The following is a 12,724-nucleotide window of genomic DNA, read 5'->3' on the forward strand; positions in this document are numbered from 1 at the left end:
CATAAATTGATAGATAGCTGCAGCTCCATATTTCATCATCACTGATATCATTTTACAATTAGCATTTTCATATTGTACAAACCTTGGACTGAGGCATTAACTAAATGAGTAACCACATGGAATACATATTAAATCAGAAAAGGTATCATCTAGAGAGACTATTTGCGAGGATCATTGGCCACTGATGTTGGTAGGAACGATAAGAATGCATCATATGTCGACAAAGTAATAACTTATGGGCAGATGATCAATTTATGCACACATAACTCAGAAAACTGAAAGCAACATGTGATGTGTTGGCATTAATATATCCATATAAATCCCTATTTCATTCATTTATTTCACATACTTATGGTTTGGAAAAAACATTGTAAATAAAATTTGACTTAGAATGTTTCCACTCATGTAACACTTCTCTAAATTTCAGTAAAAGGACAGGACTGTTTGTAATGATTTTTTTTTTGGTCTCCTCATGTTAAACATTGTTACAGATTTTATCTTTTTCCAGTTTGTGTTTTCTATATTTATATATAACACAAATTGGATATATATGAATGAATGAATGAATGAGCAAGCTTTATTGCCAAGTTATGTTCACGCATACAAGGAATTCGTCTTGGTGACAGAAACTTCCACAGCACAGACAGAATGACAGTGACAAGACACAGATAATAAAAGTAGAGTGGGCTAATAAAAGATAAAAAAATATAGAGTATAAAGTACACACACTAGACATATGTTTGTACAGGTATGTTATATACAATGCAAGGGAAAGTAAATAAGAGATGAGATATATGGTCAGATATTTTTATATATATATATATATATGGTCTTTGGTGGTTTAGATGCAATCTAAATTTCCAGCAGTTATTCTGTTTTGGTGTGTTTTACTGCTGACCAAGTGTGACCACAGATCAGTAATGAGATGAATGTTGGAAATGTTGATGTGAACAACCTGTAAAAAAACTGGGACCGAATAGGAATCTGTGGACAATGTATTTTTATTTTCAGACCTATTAGTTCAAATTTTAATGTCACTAATTTAATACTGTATTTACAGTGTCTGAAAACAATCTCAGAACAGAAACACTTCAAATTTACGGTATTTACTTAAATTAGGAGTTAAGTAGTATTTCCCCCCCAAAATACATTTAAACATTCAATCCGAGTTAGTCTTTCCAGTTTATTGAATTATACTTCATACAAATTGCATGCTACAGTTCTTTCTTCAAAAGCATGCTGTCTAATTACTTATGCAGATTGTTTTTAAGGCAAGGACATCTTTTTTTTCCCCTCATATTACAGTCAGTGCTACTGGTAAAGCCATATCTAGGGACTTCACATTCCTTCACGACAGAAAACTATGCTAGTTAACATATTATTCGTAAGACAGTCTTGCTTTAGGACTTAAAAGGCTGAAAATGAATTCATTTTACACACTGCACACAATACTGTATATTTTCTGTGCTTTAACACCACCTACCAGTTCCTGTCTTGCACTGAAACTGGCTGCAAGGAGATGTGAAGATGCTTGTAAAACAAACCACAAACCTGCTTTCCGAATCTGCCTTCCTCTTCCTCAGCTATTGTTTAATAACCAAAAGACACCGTCAACATTTCTTTAGCGTACATACAAGGTAGCAGGTTTGCTTTTAACAAAGGCAAGGTGACACCCAGATGTAGATGTCCACTGCAAGTGCAACAGAATCAAGGCTGGAGAGAACCAAAGGGCCCTCATTGCACCTTAGGCATTTCTCTTAGTGTGCATGAGTAGGTCTCTCTGCAAGTCTGCTTCCAGACTCCCTGTGCCCGCCTTTCCGCCTGGAGTGTCTGTGATCAGGGTCAGTTTGTTGAACACCCCTCTACCGAAGTAATCGGCCACAACAGAAAATCCGTCATTGGAGCACCTCAGCTGAGGAATCGAGAGAAACAGGTAAATCATGGTGAGTTTCTAGCTTTGTGTGAAAATCTGACACAAGCCTAAAGTACAACGAAGCCAGAGGTGATCCTAAAAAGCTGGGAGACAAACACACCTGTCTGGTAAAATGATCATGCAGGTCTCTCTTCTGATCCTGGGCTCTCAGCATGTCCATGACCTTGCGGTTCCCGGGCGTGCAGGTAGGGCACTCGGCCTCACTCTCGGCGTAACTCTCGAAGCAGTGCTGGTGGAAGGAGTGGCCGCACAGAAAGTGCACAGATGGTAGCTCCAGTGGGCTGTTGCACATGCTGCACTTGGTCTTCTGGAAAATCTTTGCACTGCAAGGACACAGGTTGAACTCTGTGACATTCACCAACATACTGCATTACATTAAATCAGTTGCAAATTCATTGGTGTGGTTTATTTAAGTCACTTTTTTCAGAAGGGTCAAGTTACTTCCTGAAAACAGTCCTTTATTTGATTAATTAAAAACTAGGCAATCAGTTTTCATCCACTAGTCCTGGAGAGGACTGTGGCGGCAACAGGCTGAGCAAACGGCTCCAAATCTTCCTTTCACCAGCTAGAGTCTCCAGCTCCTTTTGGGGGATCCCAGTGCATGATACTTTGCAAGTATGCAGAAAATGGTTTCACAAGGGGCAGGAAGCATAGATAAAAATGTGTTTTGTAGTTTTCAAGGCATATTTCTGACCACCTTTTCAGACTTTAAAAAAAAAAAAAAAAAAAAAAAAAAAAGTGTTATGTTTCACCAATTAACTACAATTAGTGTTACTTTTACCACAATTTAGCAAAAAATTAAAAAAAAAATTCTCTGCAAAAATACAATAAAATGTGCTAAAACAAAGCATTACCCTGTGTTGAAGAAAGGGCAATGTTGTAAATAAATTAATTATTCTATTAGTGTAACAAGCAGCAGTGTGCGACATTTCAAGTCAAGCCATGGTCTGCTAACCTGGTCCGGAGCTCCTGGATTTCAGCACGGAGGTGAGCGGTCTCCTCCCGGTACTGACGGATTTTGCGCTCATCATCCTCTATCTGCTGGCTCTCCCGCTGCAGCTTGTTTATGAGGTAGTCCTTGATTACTGACAGTGTGGCTGTGGAATTGTGGGCCAAAGTCTGCACAACTGGAATGGAAACACACTGCTCAGAAGCACAATAAAGCACACGTGGGTACACCACCGGCACTGCACTAACAGTTCCGCTGCTTAAAATGCATGGTACCTTTAAGGGTGCAAAAAATTGTTCCACAAGGTGCAGGAAGCAGAGAGAAAAATACACTGTGGTTAACACATTTTCAAGGGATATTCTTGATGATGGAAACTACATGGCAGAGAGTCAAGATTCTGGAACAACAAGGGGTTTCAAGCCCCCCAAGCCACTTATTCTTTATTTAACTACAAAACGGTATAAAGTAGCACACTGGTATAGGAACTGGCTGTAGAAACAAAGAAGGGAGGATGTAACCTTAAGCACAAAGAAGAAAGCACTTGTAACACTAAGCAATTTGAATTATGAGTATGACTATCAATTGCTTCAGTAAAATAAAATTATCAAAATAAAAAAAGGCCAAAATAAAGCACAGAGAGTATAATTTGATCTTAAAAATCTCCTTGTAAATTAAATTCTCATAAAACAAGTCCCTAATTAGCTTATTTTTCCCCCCATCAAATATTTCTAATTTAAACCTTATCTTTTCAATACAGAGAAAATCTAATTGAAAACCAAGCCCAGAATATCAGAACTCCTTTGGACACCTTCAAATTCAAATTCAATACATGCTTGTTCGAAATCACATAACACATTTATGTGCTGCTTTTCTCTACCCACTCCCCCCCTCATAATTTATCTTCCTAGTAGTTTTTCATTTTCTTGTGTTTTTTTCCCATTCTTCTTGGGTAAGAAGGTGGTACCATTCCTGACTAAGCCCTAAGGCTGTGGGTACAAATCCAATTTAGTCTGTGTGGAGTGTGCATGTTCTTCCAGTGTTTGCATGGGTTCCACATTCATCTCACAGTCCAAAGGCATGCAGTTCAGGTGGATTGATGACTTTAAATTGCCAGTAGTGTATATATGTGCGAATGGCACTATGTGTGCGTGTATGTGAGAAAGAGAGAGAGAAAAAGGAAGAGAGACAGAATGCTGTGTGATGAGCCCCTAAAGCAAAGAAAGTCCATTACAATAATGATTTCACATTTTGATAAAATGTCCAAGATTTCTAATAAAATCCCAGCAAGCAGGTAAATCACTACCAGACAACGGAGAAGTCACACTAGGTGGTAGAGGATGAAGGGGCTGTTTACCTTTTGTGATGCCTGGGGTCAGTGAGGTGTGCATTTTAAATCAAAATGTCTGCTCTCCTAAGGAATTTCTCACAACTGGAACCTCACAACTTGTCATGCAAAATTTTAGGGTATAAATGACATTGTTCATAAGTCGGAACTCCCAGACTTTTGTTAAAAGGAATACAAACAAACGTACCTAGAAGGGGGGGCATCAGATTGTTCTGTTCAATATGTTGCAGCACCTCACTGATGTACGTCTTGCAGTCCTCCTCTTTGCGCGCGAAGTAGCCTAGGGCCTGTTCCCAGAGACAAACTTCCTGTTCTCCGTAGCGCTTACAGGCCTCCACTACCTTCCCATACTCTTCGTTCTGCATATGGTAGTGCATTATCTGCTGATACCTGCAGAGACGCATTTCACAATCACTGTATCTTAGCATTCATCGCAAAACAGATTGAGGACATCTAGAAATTACCTCTTTTAAACGTTTAAAAAGTACAACTACTGAAGTGGACGTGAGTGGTGCAACACAAATTAGGAGGGTGAACACAACAGCAGTGCAACAGTGAAAGCAAATGTAGGAAGCCAAGTACTTGTTCAAAAGTCATCTATGAGATTGAGGACAAACTTGTTGATTTTTTCAATTTTTTTTCTTGTGCATGCATGTCTGTGATAAGAGTACACTGCCATTTACAGTGTTCTGATTATTCCAAAAGGACATTTGTACTGGTCTGCTGCAGGGTGAGAAGTTGGGGGCTTGCAGAGGCTGTGGCTGGCAGGCCTTTGTATGCATGTGGGTTTGCACAGAGTGCGTGGACAATAAGAGATATAGGTACGTTCTGTCAAAGAAAAAATAACTCACAGTTTGCCCTTCTCGTAGAGGTACAGCACGCCCTCCTTGAAGCTATGCATCTGACACAAGACAAGAGCCTTGTCAAAAACCGTGTTGTCGCTCTTCAGCAAGGAGAGCGCTGCCTCTTGGAGGATCTTCTTGTTCTGCAACACAAATGCAGCCAAGTCATCTTAAACCTACTCTGACGCACATCATAACCTCAGACTTCAGTACTTCACGTCAAAAGTTCAAACTGATGGAGTTTGCGTTTTGGTTTGTATTTTTTTTTTTTTTTTTATTTGTGCTCTCTCCATTTTCTACCTCATTGGGTCACATATTCTAGTTGTCTGACTGTAGGACACATTGGTTAAGAACCATTTATACACAGAAAAGGAGTTTCAAGTTAATCTAATTACTCAGGATGTTAATACAATTATAGATTGATAGATTTTAATATTCTGAAATATTGTATTCAAATTAAAATGAGTCTGTTCACAATCCCATTGAAATCTTCCACAGTACTCTTAGATTTTTCCTTTTTTATTTTTGTTTAAATTAATTTCTTTATCATTAATTGTAGCCTATACTTGTATTTTTATTCATGTATGGAGGATTCTAGTGATGAATTGTCTTTTATCAGATAAAAGAATGTCAGATCTGAACAACTTATAGTTTCATTATTTCTGACAACAGACTTTGACAATGGCAGTTCATTTCTGCGAAAAAATTAATCTGCTACCCTTGATTTACACTTAGACTGATTAAAACTGGCCTTGCAATGTAAGCTAACCATCTACAGTTGGTTTGAACAATTTTCCATATAGCTAGTCGAACAACGATCAACATCGCCATCTCGTGGAGGATAATTTTATGTACTGCTCGGGTACACTGAGGGTTACCTCAATTACTTTTCAATTACTAAAGCTGGAAGTAATTCACTGGCCAGGGAGGAAAGGAATCAAAAAAAAAAAAAACACTCCAAACCGAAAGGCAAGGGATAAATAAAAACCTCTGGCGTCCAGGAGCCAATGGTTGTCCACCCCTCACTTAAATGCACTGCTGCTTTTAATTCACTGTGCCACATAACGCATGCAGAGCATCCAAAGAAAATTACCCAAACACAATACAGATAAAGAATAATCAGCAGGGTACTATAACTATGAAATGTAACTGATGAAGCTCTTCTTCATCTTGCAGTACTCCTCCCCAGAGCTTCAGCTTACTCTTTGCCACTAACATCTTTCTTCTTGTGTTTTTACAACAAAATACGAGTTTATACAGTTAAGCAAAACTTCTTACACCTCCCCTGCTTATTCATACCACGTGTCTTAAAAATAACAGAATTTAAGACGCACCCTGTAAAAAGACAAAATGCTCAACAGGTCTGGATGCTTCTCAGTTGTTTACCTCATATAGGTCCACATTTTCTGTTATTTCTAATTAGAATAACAGTCAATCTTTTGCCTGCTACATTTGGTAAACATTTACCCTGCTTGAGAAAGCATCAACTTCACCTTAAATCTGTGTTCCTTTCATAAATTAAAATTTCAAGCCCCCTGCAAATTTTTCTAAACTACCACACAAGTTGTGATTCTTTACAAAACAACAAGTTTTGTTAAAATACTGGAGGCAGAGATCCTGACGTAAACCAACCTCTGGGTCCTGCTCATGTGCCCAGTCCTGCAGTCGAAGTTCTAGCAACGTGTCGTATACCCCCTGCGAGGACCGTGGCTCCACTTCTATCATGTGCTCCAGGAATTCACGCAGCTCATGGGGATTGTTGGCAAAGATGGGGATGAACTCCTCTGAGCTGGCCTGCGTACCATGGAAGAGGGTGGGGAGAGGGATTATCACAAAAGGAAAGAAACATACTATATTATACACATTCTGATCAGCAGAAAAAAAAAGAATTGTTTTAGTATTTGGCAGTATCTGTTCTCATACGTTGCGATGGACTGGCGTCCCGTCCTGGGTGTGTCCCCTCCCCCTCCAGCCTTACGCCCCGAGTTGCCGGGTTCGGCTCCGGTTCCCCGTGACCCCGTATGGGACAAGCGGTTCAGAAAATGTGTGTGTGTGTGTTCTCATACGCTAAAAGCAAGTCTGTGTAATCCTGAAGATTCTTACAAACACTTTTCTTTGCAAACTGGAATTAAATTTTTCTCCCTTAGTTTTTTTTTTATACTTTGCTTCTTTATTTGTCCAAGTATTTATTTATTTTTATCAATTTAATTTTTGTTGGTTTATCTATGTTGTGGGTGTTAGGGATAGTTTGGGATTGTTTTATATAAAATGCAGTTACATATATGTTTTCTCTGTATTTGCCACTGGGTGCTACCCCTAGTAGAATCTTACAAGTTTGGAAAAAATGTTTTTTTTTTTTTTTTTTTTTTTAAACACCATAGTGATGCAGACTAAGGATCACTTTAAAAAAAGTTAGCCAAACAACTGCCTCTGAGAATGTCCTGAATTAAGGTGATGGCTGGCTGGCTGGGAGGTGTGAATACCTTATTCCCAGGCATCCGGTCCAAGCTGTCTCTGTCAGCCGAGTCTCGGCTGGGCTGGTAGTCTGTGCACAGCCGCTTCAAGAGAAGCGTTGTTCCCTCAGGGACGTGGTGCATTAGAGTTTTACCATAGCGCTTCATGTTGCTCTCTGCCTGTTCGAAGGGCAGCCTGCCAATGTACCGCAGAGCCTCCTGGTAGTTCTGTTCAGGGCAAAACAGCATCACTACACCACACTTCAGACACACGGGCAGGGGGACAGAACTAAATATGCTTGCTTTTCAGCCAAGAAAACAGGAAAAAAAAAGTTTCTCAAGGTGTCTTGAAGAACTGCAATCCAAACATGTTTGGTACTCTCGCCACATTTTTGCAGCACTATCCAACCAAATGAGGAGGACAAAACAGTCCTTCTTCTGTAGATCACAGAGCTCTGACCTTCAGGTCTTCCAGCTGTATCTTGAGGTACCACTCGTGGTGTGCGTGTCTCTCGGCCAGGAAAACCGCGTGGCTGTGATAGCCTGCCTGCCGAAGCACCTTGATGGCAATCTCTACGTCGAAATGAACTTCACTTTCGCTGCTCTGAGGGTTCGCACAAACCATAAATAAGGGGAAAAGCCACAAGTTAATCCTCTGCTGAACTAACACATTTCTCAAAAAATGTCAAATTTTACACCTGCCTGAAGTAATTCTGGTGAAATACCTTTATCAAGGGTTTTATCAAAGGTTCAGCTACAAGCCTGGTAGACATTTCTGGAAAGAAAACTAGAGCAGGATTTTTCAGTTCCTGGCCTTAGAGAGCTGATACCAGGAGGTTTCTGTTCTCATCAATACCACTTACTGTCCTTAGTGAAAGCATTTCAGTTCTTTTTCTGACTAGTGAGAAAAACCATCTGGAGTTGGTCCTCCAGAACTGTGAGCTGAACAGCTCTCCGTCTCGGCAAATCTCATCCTGCCACAGTGTTAAGTGGATCAAAATGAGGTTCCTGAATAACGCTCATAATCCTCTTCCTGTGCTGACACCCACACTGACCTTAATGAACTCCTCCAACTTCGAGCTGTCCTTCAACTTGGTGTAGCAGTTAAGAAGCAGGGTGGTGTGGTCAGCGTTAGCCAGCGACTGCCTGTGTAGCGCCTGCAGGTAGGCTGTCAAATTATGGATCCGCTGTGCATCCAGGAATTTACGGATCACGTAGGAGGGCTCCAGCTTCCCTATGGTGCTGTAAAGGTACGTAATTTGTCCCAAGTTTATTACACACAAAAAAAGTCTCAAACATTTTGTGCCAATTTTTGCTATGCATTTCGTTAGTAAATTTTAAGGAAGCAATCTTATTAATGAAACACTGAAGACATTAATTTAACATCCAGCCCAAGAAAATTCCATAATTCTAATAGTCTTAATTCTCACTTTCCTTCTAGCCAGACAGTACAAGACCATACCGAATGTACTGCTGGATGGCTCCGTCATGATCCCCCTTGATGTACAGATGGTCTCCATACTGACGGAAGATTTCAGACAGCCCATCACTGTCTAGATGCTGACTTTTGGCTAAATTTATGGCCATCACAAAGAGGTTTTTCTTGAACAGCATCTGGAAATAATTGGGGAAGAGGCAGAGTAGTTTACAAACACATTTCCAGCAAAAAGTTATTTGTTTTTCCTGAATTTTCATCATGCATACCTCCAGTTTTGTCTGGGTGTCTTTCTCCTGCAGCACGTACATTTTGCTGTCATGTGTTAAGACATAGAACGAGCCCCACTCCGCTAGCACATCGATGACACCATCAAAAGAGGCGCTGTAGGCAATGAACTTGTTGTCCAGGTCATATACGGTGAGGACCTGCTTCTCTGTCGGAGAAGTCTCGCGGCTCCCAAACTCAGACCTGAAAGTATTCGAATTCTCAGGGAAATTTCAGGACAAAAACTTATGAAAACATTAACCTAGCTCCTGTACATCAAAACTCACTCCAATTCAGTATTAGTGCCTACTGTTTAACTCAGTCCAAGAGAGATACTGTCCAGCAAGTCCTCCTCTTCTCAATACAGAACTATGAAAGCATTCTATCAGCTTCAGTCAAGAAGATTCATAACCGAGGTTCACTGAGTGTGTGGAACAAAATCCCGCTGTACGGTGGCCCTGAATGAGAACTGAATAGCCCTGGTTTATCATCCAGTTTCAGTTCTGGTTTTCAAACACTTTCTACACTGTCTAACACACTAAAAATTAGTCTGGTGGACAGCTTTGACATGTTTGCGTGTGTACCCACTTGTTTGGTGACTTATTGTCCCGTGTGAGCAGCAAAAGGTAGCCACGGTGCCAATGTGCCAGCAGCTTGTGACCATCAAAAGCAAAGCAGGGCCCACGCTCATCCGGCTGGTACAGGTACACGCAGTCATCACCCGCCACTATGAACTGGGAATCCTGGGAGGGATCAGTTAGGGCTGAGCAGTTCAGTGCACAGCCATGCGTGTCCAGGTCCAATCGAGGGTACTCCTTTACTGACAGAGTGTAGCACTGGGTGCACATCAAACACAGCATATCAGACCCCTGCTCTCATGCCAAGTCACAAGGAAATCTCACACTGGGTTTATTTAACACTAAAGTGTCTCGGTCTGTTACCAGCACTTTCTCCAGAGCGGCGACAAACAAATGGGTAACTTTTCCGGCCTGGCGAAATGCCAGCCCTGTAATTGGTGAGGTGCCCTCGTGCAGAGTGAGTGTTTTACTGTGTCGGTCTCTGGTGATGTCTCCCTTGGTCAGCACAACACTGCCATCTGTAAATCCTGAAGGTTAGAAACAACCTTCAGTTAAATAACATTAGCAACATAGAGAGACAGTATTGAGGTTCAAAAGAAAAAAAACAGAATGAAAATCTTATAATCTTTACAGCTAAAACATTTTCACGCAATGAAACAAATTAAACATACCGATAGCCATGAAGTTGAGGTTCTCATGCACACTAAGACAGGACACTTCAGTGGGTTTGTTCCCAGGTATAGCTGGAAAGATGCGCGTGCAGAGAGGACTCCCACTGTCCCGCTTGTCCAGATTCCATACCTTGACCTAGGCACAAAGACAAACTGTCAGACACAAAATGCAGCATAAAACAGCCCCTAATTCAAATATTCAAAGGCTATGGTGTCATGCCCTTACCAGAGGGTTAATTCCCTGCTCATCTTGACCCACCGATACCAGGATGCTATGCTGTTTCAGCTGGTACAAGTGAGTGACACGCAGTTTGTATGCCTGGAAGGATGTCAGCTGCAGGGAGCGTGTCAGAAACCAGATCTGACCCTCCATATGTAATGCACCTGACTTAAGGAGAAAGACGCTTCGAAAAATGCGCAAACATCTGTAGCACGAACAAGACTGAGGACAGCTCCTGATGTTTCGATGAGGGTTGTCACTTTACAGTCTGAGAAGGCTGGTGGTTTAAAACCCACCCATGCTTTAGCACCCTCAATCAAGGTATGCACCCCCTTCAGGCAGTAAGAATACACCGGCAGAGAGTGGTAAATTAGTGCAAAGTTCATCTAAACACAATGTCATCCAGGACAAAAATGTTAATAAATAAATCATAAAAAAGGCAAGTGCAAAATGATAATAGAAGACATAAAATATGACTTTAAGGTAGGAAGAGAGACATCACAGATTATTGGATCTCATCTGCCTGTAATTCACCACTTCACTTGTTAGCAAAGCTGAATCATCCACTATGACTATGCCACCGGGGTGCGGCCTCCCTAGACCTGTAAAAAAGTGTTACAGAAATGCAGTGCACAGGAATAGACCCGGTGCCGGTGACAGTAGAGACACTTCAACGGTGCACTCACTGCCACTGGGTCTCCATTTCCTTCATTGACTGAATTACACATAAGCAGCACCTGCCCTGTCACTGTCAGCGAGCACCAGGAAGGATATCCCCCAGCACAATATGCCCTCGCCCAGAGTCGCAGGCAGACACGCCGATGGGGAGGACGAAGTTTTTCCCATTTTCCGCGGGATCCTTCACCGTCTCTTTGTCGAAAAACACGAACCGTCGCCACTGCAGAAACGCAGCCATTCCTCCGCTGTAACAGAACTGGATCATGTGACGAAGGGTCCAATCATGTGACCTGCCCGTACCGGAAGTGACTAGTCATGTGATCTGGTAGTTACGGAAGTTGCGTGAGGGTAAACGGATTGTTTTGTTTGGACGTCGAGGGGAAGACAATGATTACATTTTTCCATCTTAAATTTTGATCAATTTTCAAGTGTTTTTCATTAATTGAAATAAGGTCATCATTATCAATTGTTTGCTAATTTTCGCTGCTGCGATTGCTAATACAGATCACAGTGTATTGCTATGTCTACCACGCCTGTTACTAGCTCGTAGCTGGACTGTAGACGGCGTTCCTGGCAGAGACAAATAAGCTATCCAGAATTGACACCTACTCTGTACTTTATACTGTTATGACTATACTGATTCTAAGCTTATGTAGGTGGGTTCATTGGCAAACAATCCGCTGTCTTTTCATTTTGAATTATACATTGTGGATGCACGATTCATTCGGAATTCAGAATCAGAATCAGAATGAGCTTTATTTGCAAGTAATATGTTCGCACATACAAGGAATTTGTCTTGGTGACAGGAACTTCCACAGCACAGACAGAATGACAGTGACAAGACAGGTGAGAAGATAGAGTATGTGAGCAAGGGATAAAAAATATTTAAAAAAATATAAAGTACCCAATATACAAAAATAGTCACTAGATACAAATGCAAGGGAGCGTGGGTAAGAGATATGTGATAAATAGTTATAAATATAAATATAAATAGCATTACGTATTGCACGGTTTACTCTCTAGGGGAGAGATTCAGGTGTTCATGAGGTAGATGGCCTGAGGAAAGAAACTTTTCTTATGCCTGGCTGTCCTGGTGCTCAGTGCTCTGTAGCGCCGGCCAGATGGCAAGGGTTCGAAGAGGAAGTGGCCTGGATGCGAGGGGTCTAGAATGATTTTGCTAGCCCTTTTACTGACTCTGGACGAGTGCAGTTCTTGGAGAGCTGGGGGGGATGTGCCGATGATTCTTCCAGCAGTCCGAACTATCCGCTGCAGTCTTCTGATGTCTGACTTCGTAGCTGAGCCGAACCAGACAGTTATAGAGGTGCAGAGGATGGACTCAATGACTGCGGAGTA

General features: G+C 41.4%; 1 protein-coding gene across 1 annotated transcript; it reads right to left on the reverse strand.

Annotated features, from left to right (window-relative positions):
• Window positions 1–807: 807 nt before the first annotated feature.
• Window positions 808–11,622, reverse strand: vps11 (VPS11 core subunit of CORVET and HOPS complexes). The gene is made up of 16 exons (XM_018755015.2): window positions 11,468–11,622; window positions 10,700–10,848; window positions 10,474–10,609; window positions 10,166–10,329; window positions 9,813–10,060; window positions 9,227–9,428; window positions 8,985–9,136; window positions 8,578–8,764; window positions 7,983–8,126; window positions 7,553–7,750; window positions 6,702–6,863; window positions 5,079–5,212; window positions 4,415–4,617; window positions 2,889–3,060; window positions 2,034–2,256; window positions 808–1,912 (listed from the first exon to the last, which is right to left on the reverse strand). Exons 1-16 carry the CDS (start codon window positions 11,607–11,609, stop codon window positions 1,745–1,747), a joined length of 2,784 nt encoding a protein of 927 aa, XP_018610531.2. The 5' UTR covers window positions 11,610–11,622; the 3' UTR covers window positions 808–1,744.
• Window positions 11,623–12,724: the final 1,102 nt, after the last annotated feature.

This window comes from Scleropages formosus, chromosome 4 (genome assembly GCF_900964775.1).
Source record: "Scleropages formosus chromosome 4, fSclFor1.1, whole genome shotgun sequence".
Classification (NCBI taxonomy): domain Eukaryota; kingdom Metazoa; phylum Chordata; class Actinopteri; order Osteoglossiformes; family Osteoglossidae; genus Scleropages; species Scleropages formosus.